A 20,849-nucleotide genomic window follows, 5' to 3' on the forward strand; every position below is an offset into this window, starting at 1 on the left:
CCATGCTTCAATCATGCCATGTCCGTCTCGTCATCGGTGTCATGCTTCGTTAACCATAACATTGGATTCCATCACATCTCACATAGATTTCACATAGATTAACAAAGTAGATTCAATAACATAGATTAACCCAGTAGATTCAACAACCTCAACCCGAGTCCACAAAACTACGAACTTCACTTAGCGTGGTACGAAGGTTCGGTAACATGCAAGAAACACTTATATATAGGAAGTACCAGCGGCGTATCCACCATGTTTCTGACATGCCACTTCCGCCTCGTCTTTGGCGCTAGGCTACGTTTCGTATCTTGTTCCTCGAAACAACACAGATATATATAGATTACACATATATTATACGATAGGGTGCACATAGATTACACATAGATTCCACATAGATTACTCAAGTAGTTTCCCATAGCTTTCCAACCATCTCAACACCGGTTCGTAAAACACTAAGTTTCGCATGGCACGTGGTACGAAAGTTGGTAACATGCCTGAAACACTTATATATAGGAAGTACCAACGGCGTATCCACCATGTTTCAGACACGTCACTTCTGTCTCGTATTTCTATGCCATGTTTCGTTTAGTGTTTCAAAACCACAATAACAAATAGCTTCTCATAGTATCATCGTTGATCAAGATTCCCACATAGATTCACATCATGAACAAAGCTTCATAAATTTAGTTTGATTCTGAGACTAGAGTTATTGTTTTAGATTGCGGACATACGTGCGGATTTTGCGTAAAAAGCCTCAAAATAAACGAAGAATCGAGTTTAAAACCACACATAAAATTGAGATAACACAAAAGGTAGGCTCATAAAACATAGGATTGTTCCGGGTAGAGGAACGGTGACTAACCAAGGTGATTCGAACCCCTTTCGAATTGAGATACGTGTCTTGACTTACTTAGACAAATACGTCATCGATGTTAGGCCTACGATATTCTTCTTTTTGGTCATTTCACGTTCCTAATTGATTGGAAGTTTCAAGACTTTGGCGAGACATAAAAATCGAGGAGTGGGACTAGCTGTCAAGGTCTGAGTTTCACCTCTATGTTGACAACTTCGTACCCTAATAGCGTCGGTACTTATCAACGGATAAGACCTACTAGGATATAATAAGGAAATTTCCCTTCAAGGTTCAGATGTCACTCCTGAGTTGAGGACAATTTCGTGCAAAATACAAACATTGGTTAGCAGTGTTTCAAAGTATCAAGTGTATAGTGTGTCAGCCTTAGGAAAGGCATATAAGTTTAACTGGACAATGTGCTGCTAAGAAGTAGATACGGTAGAATGCATAAGCCTTAAACAACAGATAAGAATCAAGATTCCTAGAACTATAGACTAGGGCAAGTGTTCCTACTTATCCTATTTCCCTATAGTTATGGCTCTGATACCAATCTGTCACACCCCAACCGATGGCGAAAACATCGGGGTGCGGCACTAAGCGTTCAGATTGCTCAAGAGATTCCATAACATCAAAGTTTCAATATAGATTAATCGAGTTTCATGCAAAATTTGTCTAAACAACATCACCATCAAGCATCAAATACAACCATAAATCATTGTTCAAAATCTAGATTAAACTAGGTGGGTTTCTAAGCATCAGCCCTAGCTTGATTTCCAGGATTCAGCATCCTATCAGCCTGCAACATGTATTAAAATAGAGTCAATACAAAAATGCACCGGTAAGTATACAAGTTTGAGTATATAGCATAATGGATTCAAAAGACTCATATCCATAATGTAAATGATAACAAAATAATTTCCGGCATGCTAGTGTTCGCAGTCCAAGTGATAGCCCAAGTGTCCCGATGCTTTAGTGTTTTCCTAAGAGTCAAGGGAAACTAGAATACTCCTAACAATACCCCCGAGAATAATGGGGAGGTGCATCTCCTATAGCGCTACTATTGTTAAGGCGGAACTATACACTCTGGATTAAACGTTCACATAGCACAAAGAATCAAGAATAAAGAATCAAGAATCACAAGTTTCACATACACATAGGATAGAGTTTAGATTCCAAAAGTTTCGAGTATCATAGTTTAATAGAATACATGTTGCATCCCAAAGATTAAAACAAAAAGGGATCGAGTATACTCACAGTGATTGCTTAACAAGTTAACTATTATTGGATCAAAGGGAACTCTTTGGGTTTAGCCTGATTAGATTACAACAGATAAGTGTCGAACAAAACAACGAGATTGCGCAAAGTGTCGAATCAGTCACTGGATCGGATGGCAGTTCGATCGGATGGCTATCCGATCAGATTGTCATTCGATTGAAGTGACCCTTGTGAGTGAAGGACTGGTTGCCATCCAATCGGATGGTCATCCGTTTGGATGGCCATTCGATCGAATGGTCATTCGATCCAAGTGTTAGATTCCAAAAGATTACCAAGTTTTCAAGTTAGGTCACTTCGATCGGTTGGATATCCAATCGGACGGCAGTTCGATCGGATTGCCATTCGATCATAGAAGTTTCCAAAGTCTCAAGCTTCTGAAAAAGTTTCTAAGTTTTGAAAGATTCTAAGATGCATTGTCACTTTGATCGGATGGCAGTTCGATCGGATTGCAGTCCGATCGGATTGCCATTCGACGATCAAAGATTCAAAGGTTACGAGGCAAGTGTCACCTGATCGAATGGCAGTTCGATCGGATGGCTATCCGATCGGATTTCCATTCGATCGAGTTATCCTTGTCCCGTTCATAACCTTGTAAAGTTTCTAAGTTTCATTTTTAACGGTGATGACACGGTACGTCTTGAGACAATGGTAAACACATCAACATTCAACCGGTCTGATCGAATGGTAATCACCCTAGTCCGACCAATCGTTCATTCGTGACGGTGCTTATGTCGGAATCCGTACTCCGGTCATCTCTTCTGGCAACAATCCATTTCCAAGCCGACTCAAGACTAATCATCAACTCTTCAGTCCGTTTGGATCCGGATTCTACCGTTTTAAGTGAATAGTTAAGTAATGGAGAAGAATAATCATATGTTTTAGCTAACAATCTAGATTTAGTAAAGATTCGGTGTAAAATGCATGAAATTCCTTAGATCTGAGCTAGATCTTGAACAGAATGAAATCACTCAACAGTTTGTATAAACCGTCTTGATGACGTCACCCTCCAGAGCTCAAATCTCAGAGATTTCATGGTGAAAAGTGAGATTTCAAAGGAGAATCTCGTAGAGAATAGTGTGTAGATCAAAGTTGTAAAAGAATCTAGTGTAAAACGTACAGAAATCACCGAGAAAGGGAAGGAAAAGGGAGTGCGTGCGTCTGGTTCGAAGGAGGCTGTCACATCAGTGAGAAATGATGTGACGGGCCATATTTATAGTGTGTGAGATAAGTGAAGGCGGTGTGGCACAGATCGGATGGCAGTTGTGACAACTCGAAACTTAGAACCTTTCGTTGTATCTTGATGTAACTTGCTTGAAACGTTATGTGATTAGTTAACTTGTTGATTTAATGAAGGACCTAAGTGAAATTATGTGATTATGTGTTATGCTTGTATGTATGAGTGTGATTATGTGAACCGAGACACAAGGACACGACTCGAGACCATGCGGTCTCGAGTGAACAGTAACAGTTGGGCCGGTTGGGCCATTTAATCACACCCGAAACCCATTAGGGTGCACCATGTAGAACTAGTATATATATTACACTCCTAGCCATCCTTGCCATTTTCTTGGGCAAACCATACACACTCTCCTTCACACACTCTCACCCTCTCTCACTAAAACCCTAGCAACACCACCCTCTTCTCTTGTGCTGGATCAAGGATCAAGCCAAGCTCTCGGATTCGCTTGTGTTCTTCACTTGGAAACTTTCGGGCAACAAACCAACTCTCCTTCACACACACACCTCATCAACCGGTTAGTGTTTTATGATGTTATTGTTAGATGATAGTATGAATGACATGATTTAACTAAGTATAGTTGTAAGTATGTTGATGTTCTTGTGAATCGGATGTGTATGATGATGTTATTCGGCTAACATGTTTTGATCTCGGATATATTACATGATGAGCTAGTGGTATCTTGTGTCTAAATGTGATTCAAACCACTTATTGTTGATGTTCATGAAACCGGCTTGCATATGTATTAGATAATGTCATGTTAATCGGATTAGTGTAGAGTCGAGTTGAGGTGTCATGTGATGATTTGAAACCATTAGATGAGTATGTTCAAGTGTTTTGATGGTTATTCATGTTATGACTATGATTAATGCTAAAAACCCTAAAATATGATGAACAAGTTTGATGATCAACATGAACATGACTTGAATATATGAAGAACTTGTTGAGTATGATATGAATGTGCTATGAATATTTGAAATCTGATTGTTTGATCCATTTTGGTTAATAACTAGACAAGAAAACATGTTTAGTGGATAGTACACAATTGTTGCATGAAATCAAAACTCTATTGGATAGTACACTGTGAAGGATCAGCAGGTGTCCAGTCGAGACCCTTGGTTTCGACTCGAGACCATAAACATGACAACTCGAGACCTCAGTCTGCGACACAGATTGCGAGTCGAGAACTCTCTAGTCTCGACTCGAGACCACACAATGCCAGCACAAGCAGCATAACTCGAAACCAGGGTTGCGAGTCTTGTTGCGACTCGAGACATGACCCGAGACCATGCTTGCGAGTCCAGTTGTGACTCGAGACCTCTAGTCTCGACTCGAGACCACTACTACGGGCTTGGGTATTTGGGCTGGAATTATGGGCTTTTTGTGTTACTGTTGAATGCGTGTTTTGGGCTTGCGTGCTATTACGAGTCCAACTGTTTGGGCCACACTTAGACTTTGGTTGTTACATGAACGTTACTATGGAACCTGTTACGAACTGTTGTTGAACTGCCATGCTAGATATGTATGCCATGATTGTTACTTGCTAGTATACGTGTAGAACATACGTGCACTACTTGGATACGAACCTGACTTGAATGGTATCTATGTTAGGACGTAGTTGACCACTTACAACTTGATTGACTTTTCTGTGTATCTGCCGAGCAAACCAAGGTGAGTTCACACCCTCTACAAAGCATGGGATTCCCTGGGTTGGGAATGGGGTTAAGGAACGTAGATTCCTCGTCCTCCTTGGGTAGGACAGCAATGGTTCAGGAATGTAATTTCCTCGTCCTCACGGACAGATAACTCGTACTAGACCAAAACTCTATCACGAAGTCCTTCCTTTTATATCGACTTAATCGCCGGGCCAATGGCGAGCGGGTCATTAGTTAGATAGCGCTATTTAGGTCTGACAAATCTCACACCGTGCCGCAGAGGACGGGCGCGAACTAATGGATCTGGGGCACGTCAATGATGATAGACATTGACAGTTTCAGGGCACATAAACATGACTACAGTCAGCAGTCGATATGGTAACGAGTCTAGTGTATACATGGGGTAGCCCCCACGGCCGAAGTGCCAGATAACTAACACGGGGTAGCCCCCACGGCTGGAATGCCAGAGTAACTGGGAATAAGCAAGTCACGTTTTCAACTATGGGGTAACCCCCACGGCAGGATGCCAGATAAAGGAAACTGTTTTCGAAACAAATTAAAACGAACACCCAACTGTGAACTCACTCAACTAGTTGTTGACTCGTTACTACATGCTTTGCAGGACCATAGGTACTTAGCTGGAGCTTGCACGGAGGAGAGTCGTTGTGGGACATGGATAGCTGCGTGCCATGTTAAACTTGGAAACAATTGAACTTATGTTTTGATTTTAAAACTTATGCTTCCGCTTGCAACTTAAACTATGTTTTGTTTGAACACCAATTGTATTGGTTAGACTTTTATAACTATTCATATGCTTGTTCAATATGATTGGTGGCTGGATCCTGGTCAGTCACTCCTCCAAGCGGTAGTACTCCGCAGGTGGATTTTGGGGGTGTGACAGCAGTTCGATCGAATGGCTATCCGATCGGATTGCCATTCGGTCAATCCCATCATTTCCTTTTCACCGTCGCTGATTCGTTTTGCGAGTTAGATTAAGCGTTGCGTTGCGTATTATTGGGTAATAGTATCACATTACTAGATTAACACATTAGCTTCCAAGTTTCCGCCAGTGACAAGTCGCCAGTCTCTCATTCAACCAAGTCTCAAGTTTCACGAGTCTCAAGAGTCAAGCACCAAAGTATCAAGAGTCAAGAATCTAGATTCCAAGTATCAAGTATCAAGAATCATAGTTTCCAAGTATCAAGTATCAAGAATCATAGTTTCCAAGTATCAAGTATCAAGAATCATAGTGTTAAATATCAAGAGTCAAATATTAAGAATCAAGTATCATAGCATAAGATTCACCAAGTAACAAAAGTATCAAGAGTCTCATAGTTAAGGGACTAAAAGTGTCAAATAGATAAAAGTCTAGGGACGCAGGCATTACAGACTCCCTTCCTTTAGGAGATTTCGTCCCCGAAATCTAGGAAGAAGACTGCTCGAAGAGCTGCGGATACTTAGTCTTCATCTCACTTTTAAGTTCCCAAGTGAACTCGACGCTACGCTTTCCTTCCCATCGAACCTTGACTATGGGAAACTTGCTGCGCCTCAGTCGCTTGACACCTTGATCCATGATTTCGACCGGTTTTTCCACAAAGTGTATAGCTTCATTTATTTGCAAGTCTTCGAGGGGAACCTGTAGTTCCTCATAGGCTAGGCATTTACGTAGGTTAAACACGTGGAACACTGGATGCACATTGTTTAGTTTCTGTGGCAGGTCGAGTCTATACGCCACCTTGCCAATCCTTTTGAGTATCGTGAAAGGACCCACATAGCGAGGGGCGAGCTTTCCCTTCACACCAAAGCGAACTACTCCCTTCCAGGGAGATACCTTGAGAAGAACTTGATCACCAACATCAAATTCCAGAGGCTTGCGCCTTTTGTCAGCATAGCTCTTTTGTCTGCTCCTAGCCTTGATCAAGTTATCACGGATCTGAAGAATCTTATCCGTTGTCTCTTGAATGATTTCTGGGCCAGTAAATTGTTTGTCACCAACCTTATGCCAACCGAGGAGATCGGAACTTGCGACCATACAAAGCTTCAAAAGGAGCCATCTGAATACTGGAATGATAGCCGTTGTTATACGAGAACTCAATCAATGGTAAATGTACATCCCAGTTACCACCAAAGTCGATGACACAAGAACGGGACATATCCTCTAGGGTCTGAATAGTACGCTCGGTCTGTCCATCCGTTTGAGGATGAAAGGCCGTGTTAAGATTCAAATGAGAACCCATAGCGGATTGAAAGGTTTGCCAAAGACGTGAAATAAAACGACCATCACGATCCGAGATTATGTCAAGAGGTATGCCATGACGGCATATAATCTCATCAGTATAGATTCAAGCAAGTTTCTCCACTTTATAATCTTCACGAATAGGAAGAAAGTGGGCTGATTTGGTCAGACGATCAACGATCACCCAGATACGATCGTGACTAGCAGGTGTACGGGTTAGCTTAGTAACAAAGTCCATAGCGATGCTATCCCATTTCCAAACAGGGATTTCGGGTTGTTCTAAGACTCCAGAAGGACGCTGATGCTCAGCCTTTACCTTCGTGCAAGTGAGGCATTTCAAGACATATGCAGCAATGTCCTTCTTCATACCGGGCCACTAATAAGTCGTACGCAAGTCATGGTATATCTTATCAGCGCTTGGATGAATCGAGTAACGGGACTTGTGAGCCTCATTCATAATGAGCTCACGGAGGTTATTGCGATCTGGCACCCAGATGCGATTGAGATAGTATTGAAGTCCATCAGACTTAGTTTTGAGCTGATCCATAGCGGCACCATGTATTTCAACATTTAGATTACCTTTATTAGCTGACGAATACTGAGCTTCATGAATACACGCATGAAGATCACTAGAGATACGAATAGCATTGATATGAGTTTTACGACTAAGGGCGTCGGCCACTACATTCGCCTTGCTAGGATGATAGCGAATTTCGCAGTCGTAGTTGTTAAGCAATTCCACCCAACGTCTCTATCGCATGTTCAGTTCCTTTTGGTCAAAGATATGTTGAAGACTATTATGGTCGGTGAAGACCACACACTTAGTACTGTACAGGTAGTGTCGCTAAATCTTTAATGCAAACACAACTGCACCAAGCTCCAGACCGTGGGTAGTATAGTTTTTCTCATGCACCTTGAGTTGACGAGAGGCATATGCAAGAACCTTGTCCCGCTGCATGAGCACACGGCCCAATCCACAGTTCGAGGCATCACAATATACTACAGAGTCGTCATTCCCATCGGGTAGAGTAAGTACAGGAGCATTACACAAAAGGGTCTTAAGAGTCTAAAAAGATTCCTCTTGCTCGGGACCCCAAGCAAAAAGTTTCTCTTTTTGCGTGAACGAAGTGAGAGGAACAGCAATCTTAGAAAAGTTCGAGATGAATCGGCGGTAATAACCCACCAATCCTAGGAAGGAACGAATCTCAGATGCGGATTTAGGTGTACTCCAATTCTTCACAGCTTCGATTTTAGAAAGGTCAACATGAATACCTTGCTTACTAACAACATGACTAAGAAATTGCACTTCATCAATACAGAACTCACATTTAGGAAATTTAGCATACAAACGTTCACCGCGTAGAAGTTCAAGCATAAGACGTAAATGGCGAGCATGATCAGCTTTAGATTTCGAGTAAATGAGAATATCATCAATGAAGACTATCACAAAAACGATCCAAATAGGGCTTACAAACACGATTCATGAGATCCATGAACACAGCGGGCACGTTGGTCAATCCAAAAGGCATGACCACGAACTCGTAGTGTCCATATCGAGTGCAAAAAGCGGTTTTGGGTACATCATCCTCGAGTACACGAAGCTGATGATAACCAGAACAAAGGTCGATCTTCGAGAAACAGGACGCGCCATGTAATTGGTCAAATAGATCATCAATACGAGGGAGAGGATAAAGATTCTTAACGGTAAGTTTATTAAGTTCACGATAGTCGATACACATACGAAACAAACCATCTTTCTTCTTGAAGAATAGCACAGGAGCACCCCAAGGAGAGGTACTTGGACGAATGAATCCCTTGTCGAGCAGTTCTTGAAGCTGACTAGATAACTCTTGCATCTCGGAAGGTGCAAGTCGATAAGGATCCTTGGCGACAGGAGTCGCGCTAGGTATGAGATCAATACGAAAATCAACGGATCTAGGAGGAGGAAGACCATGAAGATCTTCAGGAAAGACATCAGGGAAATCACACACTGCTGGAACGTCACTTATGTTCTTCCCCTTGCCCTTTTGTTCCACCACGTGGGCCAAGAAAGCAAAGTTCTATTTTCGTAAGCATCTGTTCGCCTGAGTGCATGACATCAACTTTAGTCCTTTTGAAGGTCGGTCTCCATAGACGTGCAAAATATCACCGGACGGAAGAGGTAGACGAACAAACTTCTCATGACAAGCAATCTCAGCATGATTCTTAGGCAACCAATCCATGCCGATAATGACATCAAAACTACCTAATTGCAGGGGTATTAGGTCGATAGTAAACACGTGGTCGTTAAGAGTTAACGAACAACCACAGAGAATAGAATCAACTAGAATAGACTTCCCATCGGCAATCTCTACCGAAAATGACTTAGGTAACATAGAGCATGCACAGTTTAACAAAGATTCAAATTCTACAGACACAAAGCTTCTATCGGCACCAGTATCAAATAGAATCGAGGCGTAAAGGTTATTCACAAGAAACGTACCATTTACGACATCATTGTCCTTACGAGCCTGATTAGCGTTAAGATTGAATGCTCGTCCATGAACGGCTGGCTGTTGGTCTTGGTTCAGCTGAGGACACTGGTTACGGAGGTGAGTAGTATCTCTACACTTGTAGCATGCACGAACAGCGTTGACTGGCCTAGGATTCTGCTGAGGAGCAGGAAGAGCTGGTAGGGCTGCCTGAGCTGGGGCTTGCTGAGCGGGTTGAGATGGATTAGCTTGATGACAGTAAGGAGTCGTGTGACCATAGCGATTGTAGTTGGTGCACAAACGACATACAGAGGCAACAGGATGGTGAAACTTACAAGTGGTACACTTGGGGTGAGGCCCAAAGTACTGCCTCTTGATTTTAGGAGCAGCAGTGTTCTGAACAGCAACAGAAGGAGCAGATTTAGCAGCAGGGTTTGCAGCAGGAACAATAGCATTGCATCCTGAACCCTGAGACTTCCTTTTCTTGTTGTTGCTGCCACTTGGCTGCTGAGTAACTTGATGCGCAGACTTAGAAGGAGTAGGGTTAGTAAACTGCTAATCACGAACACGATTGTTGTTGAGACTAGCTACAAGACGGTAGACTTCCTCAATAGTATCAAGTTGAGCTGCTTCAATAGAATCACACATGGCAGGGGGTAGACCATTGATGTACTTGGTTATCATGCGCTTAGGAGTATAAACTAAATGAGGAACGATCAAGCTGAGCTACTTGAAACGAGTAGTATAAGCCAGATTATCATCACCAATCTGCTTCAAGTGCCAGAACTCTTCTTCAAGCTTCAATTGTTCATGGGGAGGGCAGAACTCAAGTATCATTAGTTCATGCACCACGGTCCATGGAAGAGCATAGGCTTCCTCATTCGAACGGATGTTTCTCTCATTAAACCACCACTCCAACGCTCTGCCTTGAAATATTCCCGTTGCACTCCTAGTCTTCAGATGATCTGGGCACTCGCTGTTAATGAAGGTAACTTCGATGCTGTTAAACCACTTGATGCGTGCGAAGTATAGTATATTTTAGATGTATATTTTAAGCCCTTTTTACACTTTTAGCCAAGTTTTAAATTTATAAAACACGATATTTACTAACACTAAACACACATATGGCCAAGTGCACCCATCGTGGACGTAGTATAGTGTTGGTAAGATACCGAGGTCGTCCAAGGACACAAGAGCTTTTAGTACCGGTTTATCCTCAACGTCTAATCAAATCAAAAAGTTAGAAAAGATTTTTAAACAAAGAAAATAAAAACTAACTAAATGCTGAAAAATAAAATAAAAATAAAAACAGATAGACAAGATGAATCACTTGGATCCGACTCGTGTATTAGTATAACCTTTGATTATTTTCGCACTTTTGCACTTGTTAAAGAGATTATCTTAGTTATTGTAGTAGGCCCCTCTTTTGAAGGCGGCGTTACCCTCAACCCAGTAGTTTGAGTCAGCAAGGATACAATCCTAAAGGGTTGGATTATTGGAAGATAATGAATTAAGTTATTAATGCAAATTATGGTAGGCCCCGCTTTTGGCGGTGACGTTACCCTCGACTAAGTAGTCTGAGTCAGCAGGGATACAGTCCTAAATAGCCGGGTTATAGTATTAATAGTAGTTAACTTATGAGGGGGTCAAAGAGTTTGGATCCCCGCCATCCAATACCTATGGGTATTGAAGGAGATCCTACTAAATTTGACCCAGGTCCCTTGCAGGACCTCTAAACGCTGAACAAGGGCAAGACCCTTACCAAACCGTTCCCTTAACCCCCGACCAGGTAGCCAACATACCTCCATATAGACCGTGGAGATATGAATGGTGAAAATCTTTTATTTTATATAGACAGTAAAATAATGCCAAGACACCACGGACAAACGATAAGGAAAGATCACCTTCAACATAAGTAACTAGTTATTAAAGTAATCAATACAAAACCAAATAAAAAGTGCAAAAGATTAAAAATAAAAAGTATTATACTAAACACTTCTCTTCACCAAGTGATGTAAGAGACTTAGGCAAACATGGCCTTGATTGTCAAGAACTCTTACGATCAATCTTGGATCCCGAGACGACTCACACACTCTATGATGGACAATGGATGATGGTGGTGGATGATGGTGTTGTGATGGTGGTGGGTGGTGGATGAAGTATGAGAGAGGTGGTGTGCCAAGGGATGAGTTGAAATGAAGCCAAGCACTCCTATTTATAGGCTGAACAGAAGGCTGGGCACGGCCCCATGTCCGCTGGACACGCCCCCATGCCCGTCTGACACTCACTCTCTTCATTAATTGTAATTCGCAATTACAATTAATGCGCCTGCTGTACTTTCGCCACGCCCCCATGCTCACTGGACACGGCCCCGTGGTGGGCAATAGAAGCTTCTATAGGTTTGTCTTTTCTGCTGCTTCTTGGGCACGGCCCCGTGCTGGCGGAGCACGGGGCGTGTTCAGTCTTCTGCCTTCTCTATTTTGCTTGGGAAGATGCCGTTGAGGGGTCGGGCAATCCACTTGTGTTCCTTTTCTTGTATTTATGTTAGATTTAGCTGTCTTTTTGCTTCTTTTGTGAATTTGAGCTTATTTAATCCTGAAAATACAAAAGGAAGACAAAAACACTCTTTTTCCAACATTAGTACTCAAAAAGGGTTAGTTTTATGCCTCATTTGATGTAATTTATATGTTGCATTTTACACACATCAAATACCCCCACACTTGAACTTTTGCTTGTCCTCAAGCAAAACTGATGTGTGAAAATGTGTATATTAAATTCGAACAAGTTTTAAAAATGGAATCACAACCTAAACCACACACAATCGGCAAGTGCACCGGTCGCAGTGTAGTGTAGATGGCAAGACCGGATATCAATCCGTGGACACTATATGCAAACTCTAGATACTGAACCTCTATCGAATAAGTAGTCAAATTTTTAGATTTGTTTTGAGTGATTTTGAATAATTAATTAACAACTAAAATAAGCAAGAAAACGTAGGAAACAAAACGTTAAATCACATCAATATCAAGATCAATATCAAAGAAAAGTTATGTAAATCACATCAAATAACCGAAAACATGTCACAAACGCATTACAATCCTCTAGTTCATCAAAACCTAGGTAGTTTAAAAGTTTAGCTACTCATAATATTCAAAAGCACAATAAATTCAGTTGTGAAAATCAAAAATAACATGGTTTCGATGTAAAGGATTAGAAAAATAAGCGCAATATCGAACCCGTAATGCTCCAAACTCGAACCGAATATTTATTCTTTCTCACGCCAAAAGAAACAGCCCTCCTTATTTGCGTATGCCTTCTGCCTCCTCCAAATTTGCTTGCTGCCGTCCAAGTTGCCGCCAATTGTGTGCTCACCACTTTTATAGGTTTTCGAAAATTATATATTAGGTGCTTCCCTGCCGCCAATGTTGTCTCACGAAAATAATAGGGGATCTGTGCCCTCCAAGACTTGCGCCCAATATGTCTGCCAAAGTCCAATATGTCGGCCCAAGTCAAATGAATAAATAGATGATGTGATGTTTGTTGCTTTCCTCTGCCCCCTCACGTGCCTTCTTGTAAGGTTTTAAGAAAAACCTTTTAATACCTCCACAAGTCCACATAATGCTCTATTAATTCTTGGCATAGTTGGATCGAAGCTGCAAAAGGAACACAAACAAACTTAAATCACAATAATAATAAAGTGCATTTAATTCCATTATGTTATAATTCATCCACTTCCAAGAGTTTACGTAGATGTGTAGTTCTCTCAGTTAACTCCAGAATCTCAATTAATTCCAAATTAATTACACCACTCTCTAAACATAAACATAATGTATTTCTTGTTAAAACTTTAAATTTATCATTTTAGCTCAAACTCTTTTAAAACCGTTAAAATCCAAATATGAACTAGCTACAAGTGGATTTTAATAAAAACAACCCAAAACCTATCCAAAAGTGTAGGAAATATTTATATAAAATATGTATAATTTAGACCACATCAAATATCCCCACACTTTACCTTTTGCTTGTCCCTAAGCAAAATCCCAAGCCACATGTCAACTTAAACACTTAACAATAACGCAAGTCTCGAACAAGTCATAACACGAACTACGAAATCATCAAGCACGGCGGTTTCGCAAGACTTACAACGTTCAAAAGGTTGATCATTCAAAATATTTCTCAAAAACGGGCCTACCTAATCAAGCTTTTCTCACCTTCAAGCAACCAATCATGCAATGCCAACACCCCTCACAATTTCACTCGACACTCGGCTAATATGTATGATAATTCAAAGTGAACTCTCAAAACCAAAGTATGAAGCAACACTATCATAAGCTTGTACGTCAATCAGATTTCCACCTATTTGTTAAAACTCGGCACGGATCAAAAGGACTTTATTGGGTAGTCAAGGGCTAAAGGTAGGTTAAATTTTTTTTTTTTTTTGGGAATATATGGCTAAACACGTAAACACACGAAAAACCGGATAAGCACTAAACACATATTAACATTTTGGTCATTTTGACCTACAACTTTATTCTTTTTTTTCTTTTTTTTTCATACTTTCTTTTTTTTTTTCTTTTTCAAGATAAAGATAACAATAACACAATACGATCCGATTATCACATCAACAATGGGTAACAAATGAAAGGCTAGGCTCAAAATGGTGTAACTAAGGGTATTGGTGAAACGGGTCAAAACACAAGGCTAAACAAAAGGTGATCCTAATGCCTCTATCATATCCATGCCAAATCCTAACCAAAGGTCTCAAACTGTATCAAAACGCACAAGTTCTAAAGTAATGCAACAAGTCGGTAAACACACATGAAACGAAAGTAGTGAACATGTAAATATGAACAAATAAAGGCTCAAATCTCACTATCATGTGGAAAATAAGGGCTACCGATATCGACAATGCACAATCAATCACTCTCCGGCTCAATCCACTATCCTAGGCATCCCGAACCCTTTTACTCCCAAAAACTGATTCAATCAACCTACTATCCCGCAACTTAAAGAAACATGTGCTCTCCGACTCGTAAATTCGACAACTAAACCGTTTTTGACCGACGTTTTGAAAAGGTTCTCGTTTTCTATGTGCTAAAGACCGGGACTCGCAAAATCATTTTTTTCTTTTTTCGATTTTTTTTATTTTTAATTTTTTTTTGACTCAAAACTACCTAAAAAGACGTAGTCTCCCATCCCCACACTTAAAATTTACATTGTCCCCAATGTAGGATGAAAGACAACTAAAAATAAATAAGAAATAAAAAAAACGAATTGGAAAGGACTTAGCTGGTTAGGATAAAAATCAGTGCCAGCTGCGCATGTCATCGATCCGAACCCGTACACGATCGTATAGCATTTCCTTCGCGATCGGCTTTGACTCTAACTGACAAGCTCGGTAAATGCCTGATATTCGAGAAGCAGCTCCAAACTCACCCGAATGGAGATTGAGTACGGGTGGTACATATTCAAACCTGCATCAACAAAAACAAGCAAAACCAAAGCAGTACTGACTCTAAAAAAACGACAAAAACTGACTCAAACCAACTAACTTAGACTCATGTACACAAAAGATAAAAATAAAATAAATACTACTAAAAATCATACAAACTCTACAACTCGGATGAACATCCGAGTACGCAAACCAACTCTCACGTGCTCACAAGCGGGAGGTGTAGTACCTCCTCCTCTCTCTCCTCAGCTGGTCCCTCGATGAAATGCTTTAAGCGATGACCATTTACCTTAAACCTCTGACCGTCCTCATTCTCAACCTCTACTGTTCCGTATGGGTAAACCTGCGTTACCACATACGGACCAACCCAACGCGACCTAAGCTTTCCCGGGAACAGCTTCAACCGGGAATTGTATAGTAACACCTTCTCCCCACACTTGAACTCTTTAACCTGCTTCAAGTGTCTGTCGTGCAACGCCTTAGTACGTTCTTTATATGCCCACGACTTCTCGTACGCCTCATCGCGCAACTCCTCTATCTCGTGCATCTGAAGAAACCGGTTCTTACCCGCAGCTGGCAAGTCAAGATTGACTGCCTTTAGTGCCCAGTATGCACGATGCTCTAGCTCCACCGGTAGATGACACGCTTTCCCATAAACTAACCTAAAGGGTGTGGTCCCAATAGGTGTCCGATAAGCAGTACGGAAAGCCCACAGAGCGTCATCCAACTTCTCGGACCAATCAATACGACTGTTTCCGACAGTTTTCTCCAAGATCCACTTAATCCCCCTATTCGAATTTTCCACCTACCCACTTGTTTGTGGATGATAGGTCATCGAAAGCCGATGGGTGACCCCATAGCGTTTCAAGACCTTCTCCATCTGTGAATTGCAAAAGTGGGTGCCTCGATCAGATATCAAGGACTTCGGTGTCCCAAACCTAGCAAACAACCTCCTCAAGAATCTCACAACAACCCTCACGTCATTCATAGGCAAGGCCTCTGCCTCCACCCACTTAGAAACATAATCCACTGCGACTAGGATGTATCGGTTCCCTCTCGACATAGGGAACGGACCCATAAAATCGATACCCCAAATATCAAAGACCTCAACCACCTGAATGGGGTTTTGGGGCATCTCATTACGGGATGAGATATTTCCTGTCCTCTGACAGGCATCACAACTTCGCACAAACTCATGTGCGTCCCTAAAGATGGTCGGCCAATAAAAACCCGCATCAAACACACGTTTGGCGGTATAAGCAGCACCATAATGGCCACCAGTCGGTCCCTCATGACAATGTCGCAGAATGCTGCGCGACTCGGACCCAAATACACATCTCCTAATAACCTGGTCCGCACCGATCCTAAACAAATACGGATCCTCCCAAATGTAGTGCTTGACATCCGCAAAGAATTTCTTCTTTTGCTGATACGTCATGCCCTCCACAAGGTCACCTGTACACAAGTAATTCGCCAGATCGGCGAACCAGGGAAAGCCTTCCTCGTGGGCTTTCAAAAACACCAACGCCTCATGGGGAAAATCATCCCCAATCCTGTCCTCCCGAGTCTTCTCTATCTCGGGGCTCTCTAATCTCGACAGATGATCAGCAGCAACGTTCCCAGCCCCCTTTTTGTCCCTAATCTCTAGATCAAACTCCTGAAGTAGCAAAATCCATCGAATAAGCCTAGGCTTCGCATCCTTCTTCACAAATAAGTACCGAAGAGCCGCATGATCCGTGAAAATAATAGTCTTTGATAGCACAAGATAGGAACGGAATTTGTCGCACGCGAATACGACTGCCAGCAACTCCTTCTCCGTCGTGGTGTAATTTTCTTGGGCGTCGTTTAGGGTCTTGCTAGCGTAGTAAATGGGATGAAAGTGTTTCTCCCTACGCTGCCCTAGAACGGCTCCAACAGCAAAGTCGCTAGCATCGCACATGATCTCAAATGGGAGGCTCCAATCGGGAGCAATCAGAATGGGAGCACTCACTAACCTCTCCCTAATCAACTCGAAGGCCCTCAAACACTCATCGTCGAATACGAATGGCCTATCCTTCTCTAGCAGCTGGGTCATCGGGCGAGCAATTTTCGAAAAGTCGCGGATGAAACGGCGGTAGAATCCCGCATGACCCAAGAAACTCCTAATCGACTCCACAGAAGTAGGCGGCGGGAGCTTGGAAATAACATCAACCTTGGCTTGATCAACCTCAAGCCCCGCCTGTGAAATCTTGTGCCCTAGCACAATCCCCTCTCGAACCATAAAATGACACTTCTCCCAGTTAAGCATCAGGTTCGTCTCCTCACATCGAGTAAGCACACGCTCGAGATTACGCAGACAATGATCGAAGGAACTCCCAAACACAGAAAAGTCATCCATGAACACCTCCATGGAGTCCTCGATCAACTTGTGAAAGATCGCCACCATACAGCGCTGAAATGTGGCTGGAGCGTTACACAACCCAAATGGCATGCGTCGATACGCGAAGATGCCAAAAGGGCATGTAAATGTGGTCTTTTCCTGATCCTCTGGTGCAATAGGGATCTGGAAATAACCTGAAAATCCATCAAGAAAGCAATAGAACTGCTGTCCTGACAGTCGCTCCAGCATCTGGTCAATGAATGGCAAAGGAAAGTGATCCTTGCGCGTGGCATCGTTGAGTCTTCGATAATCTATGCAAACTCGCCAGCCGGTGACGGTCCGGGTGGGTATCAACTCATTCCTATCGTTGACGACCACTGTCATACCCCCCTTCTTGGGGACCACCTGGACGGGACTCACCCATGCAGAGTCCGAAATCGGGTTAATCAGTCCTGCATCCAGCAACTTAATCACCTCTTTCTTCACAACCTCCTGCATATTAGGGTTTAGCCTTCTCTGAGGCTGAACCACCGGCTTGAACTCCTCTTCCATCAAAATCTTGTGCGTGCAAAACGAAGGGTTAATACCCTTGATGTCCATCAGCTTCCACGCAATAGCCTGCTTGTGCTCTCTCAAAACACTCATCAGCCTCTTCTTCTCCTCCTCCGTCAATCCAGCAGAAATGATGACGGGTAACTGCGATCCCTCGCCCAAGAATGCATACTCCAGATGAGACGGCAACTCCTTCAACTCCAGGGGCGGGGGTGCCTCAACAGACGGTCTCTCCTTCGGGATCTCCTCCTCCTCGATAACCTCAAACACCTTGAATCTATGGGAAGGCTCGGTAGCCTGCAATAAAGGGTCCTGCTCAACATCTAACTCAGTAACCCCACTCCCTTGATCATCCATACTAGCATCATGCGTATTAGACGCATCTCTCCCACAAATCTCGCTGAGAAGGCCACCCACATGTGACATAAGAGTATCGATAAAGTAGAGAGTGTCATCATGCTGGTGGGTATGCCTCATAGAACGCTGAATGTCGAATGTAACCTCATCCTCATCTACTCGAAGAGTCAACTTGCCGTCATACACGTCAATGAGTGCTCGTGCCGTGGCAAGGAATGGACGACCTAATATCAGTGGGACCTCAGAGTCCTCGTCCATGTCAAGGATGACGAAGTCAACTGGAAACACGAATTTGTCGACCTTCACCAACATGTTCTCCACGATGCCCCTAGGAAACTTCACCGATCGATCGGCGAGCTGAATACTCATGCGCGTAGGGGAAGGCTCTCCTAGGTCAAGCTTAGCGAAAATGGAGTAGGGCATGAGATTTATGCTAGCACCTAGGTCAGCAAGCGCATTGCTGACAGTAAGATTCCCAATCAGACATGGGATGGTAAAGCTACCAGGATCAGTCATTTTCTTTGGCAGCTTGTTCTGCACGACAGCAGAACACTCCTCACTCAGGGTGACAGTCGAAAGATCCTCTAATTTCTTCTTATTTGTAAGAAGATCCTTCAAAAACTTCGCATACTTTGGCATCTTCGCCAAAGCCTCGACGAGCGGGATGTTCACGTGTAACTTCTTCAGCATCTCCATGAAACGACCATACTGCTCCGCGTCCTTACCCTTCACTAACCTACCAGGGTAAGGGGTGTCGGCTTGTACACCCTCATCGGCTCCTTCTCTGCATCCTTCTTCTCTACTGGAGACCCGCTGGACTGTGCTGTACTTGCTGGGCGCAGCCTAGGGTGCACTTTGCTAGCAGGGGTCTCCATCTCAATCACCTCGTCGACCTCCGGGTCCTCGACCACTCCTCGTAGTAACAGCCTTTGCAATGGCATTTGGATTACCCTCAGTGCTACTAGGGAGACCACCAGGGGGTCTCTGACTCAACTTCTCTAACATCGCACCTACAGTCCTCTCAAGATTCTGGAAAGCCATGCTCTGATTCTTCATGAAAGTCTCATGCTCCAAGAATCGCGACTGGTTCTCCTGATGTCGTGCCTCCTCTCTGGTCATGAACTGAGTCAGTAACTGCGTCTGCTGAACCAGGGTCCCTTGATGCTGCTTCATTGTCTCCTGGTTCTGCCTCAGCATCTCCTCCAACGTGGGGCTTTTATTCGTACCCGAACTCGATCCTGCTCCTGCGTCCTGAAACAAGTTCTGACGCTGCTGAAACCCCGGTGGGTGGTTGTTCTTCCAACTGAAATTCGGGTGGTTCCTCCAATTCGAATTGTAACGCTCCCCAAAATTTCCCTGATTTCGATTTCCCACAAACTCTACCTGCTCTGGTGTCTTAGTAGGGGCAATAGGACACGCGGTCGTGTCATGCCTACCAGTGCATATCTCGCATAGCTGCTCCTTCTGTACCTTCATATCACTCACCTGCTGCTTCAAAGCATCAATCTGTGCTTGCATCCTGGTGACCTCATCGACCTTGTGCACTCCTCTATGTGTAGTGGATGAATCTCTAGACTCAGGAAACTCGTAGCTACTCATCGCTATATCCTCGAACATATCCATGCACTCATCAGGTGTCTTGGCGGTCAGAAGATTGCCACCGGCAGTAGTGTTCAGCATATTCCTCGTAGTGGGCGTCACTCCATGATAGAACCTCTCAACCAAAGCCCAATCCTCAAATCCGTGATGAGGACACTTGAGTAATAACTCCTTGAAACGCTCCCATGTCTCGTAGAATGAATCTCCCTCCTTTTGACGAAACTCTTGGATCATGCTCCTCAGACGAGCGGTTTTGGAAGGAGGGAAATACTTACCTAAGAATTTTTCTTTCATACCGGCCCAAGTAGTAATGGATCCCGCAGGAAGGGATTCCAACCAAGCATGGGCGCGGTCAGCGAGCGAGAATGGAAATAGGCGCAGCTTGCAGGCATCCTCGGTGACACCTTGCTCCTGGAACGTATCGCAGATAGCTGAAAAGCGTGAGAGATGGACATTCGGGTCCTCAGAAGGTAGTCCATGGAATTGGATGGTGTTCGTAACCATCGTGATGATCTGGGGTGGAATCTGCCAGCGATTAACCCCGATAGTGGGTCGGGTAATGCTGGAACGAGCATTGGCCGCGTTCGGCCTGGCGTAGTCTGCGACGACTCTCCTAGCTGGGGCTTCGTTGTCACCCATAGTAGAAGCAGAAGATGAAGTGTGTACCTGACTAGCTCGGAAAATGCGAAGGCGCTCGTGGAAATCTCGCTCGGGCTCAGACGAAGCAGCAAACGAAGGTGGCCCCTGTGAACGAGTGTGGTGCATACAATGAGAAGAAATCTAATCTAAGTACTAAAGCAAAT

The 20,849-nt window shown here is 43.3% G+C and overlaps 1 protein-coding gene and 1 non-coding gene across 2 annotated transcripts; one reads left to right on the plus strand and one right to left on the minus strand.

Moving 5' to 3' along the window:
* Positions 1-19,323: 19,323 nt before the first annotated feature.
* LOC110931476 lies at positions 19,324-20,685 on the minus strand. Its single transcript, XM_022174869.1, has one exon. It carries the CDS (start codon positions 20,683-20,685, stop codon positions 19,324-19,326), a length of 1,362 nt encoding a protein of 453 aa, XP_022030561.1.
* On the plus strand, positions 20,186-20,292 carry LOC118490824. Its single transcript, XR_004890049.1, has one exon. It is a non-coding gene; the product is annotated as a small nucleolar RNA R71 (small nucleolar RNA).
* Positions 20,686-20,849: the final 164 nt, after the last annotated feature.

This window comes from Helianthus annuus, chromosome 3 (assembly GCF_002127325.2).
Source record: "Helianthus annuus cultivar XRQ/B chromosome 3, HanXRQr2.0-SUNRISE, whole genome shotgun sequence".
NCBI classification, from domain to species: Eukaryota; Viridiplantae; Streptophyta; class Magnoliopsida; order Asterales; family Asteraceae; genus Helianthus; species Helianthus annuus.

Excerpts from the sequence above, each read along its gene's own strand:
- LOC110931476 (XM_022174869.1), bottom strand. The coding sequence starts at position 20,685 with ATGGGTGACAACGAAGCCCCAGCTAGGAGAGTCGTCGCAGACTACGCC.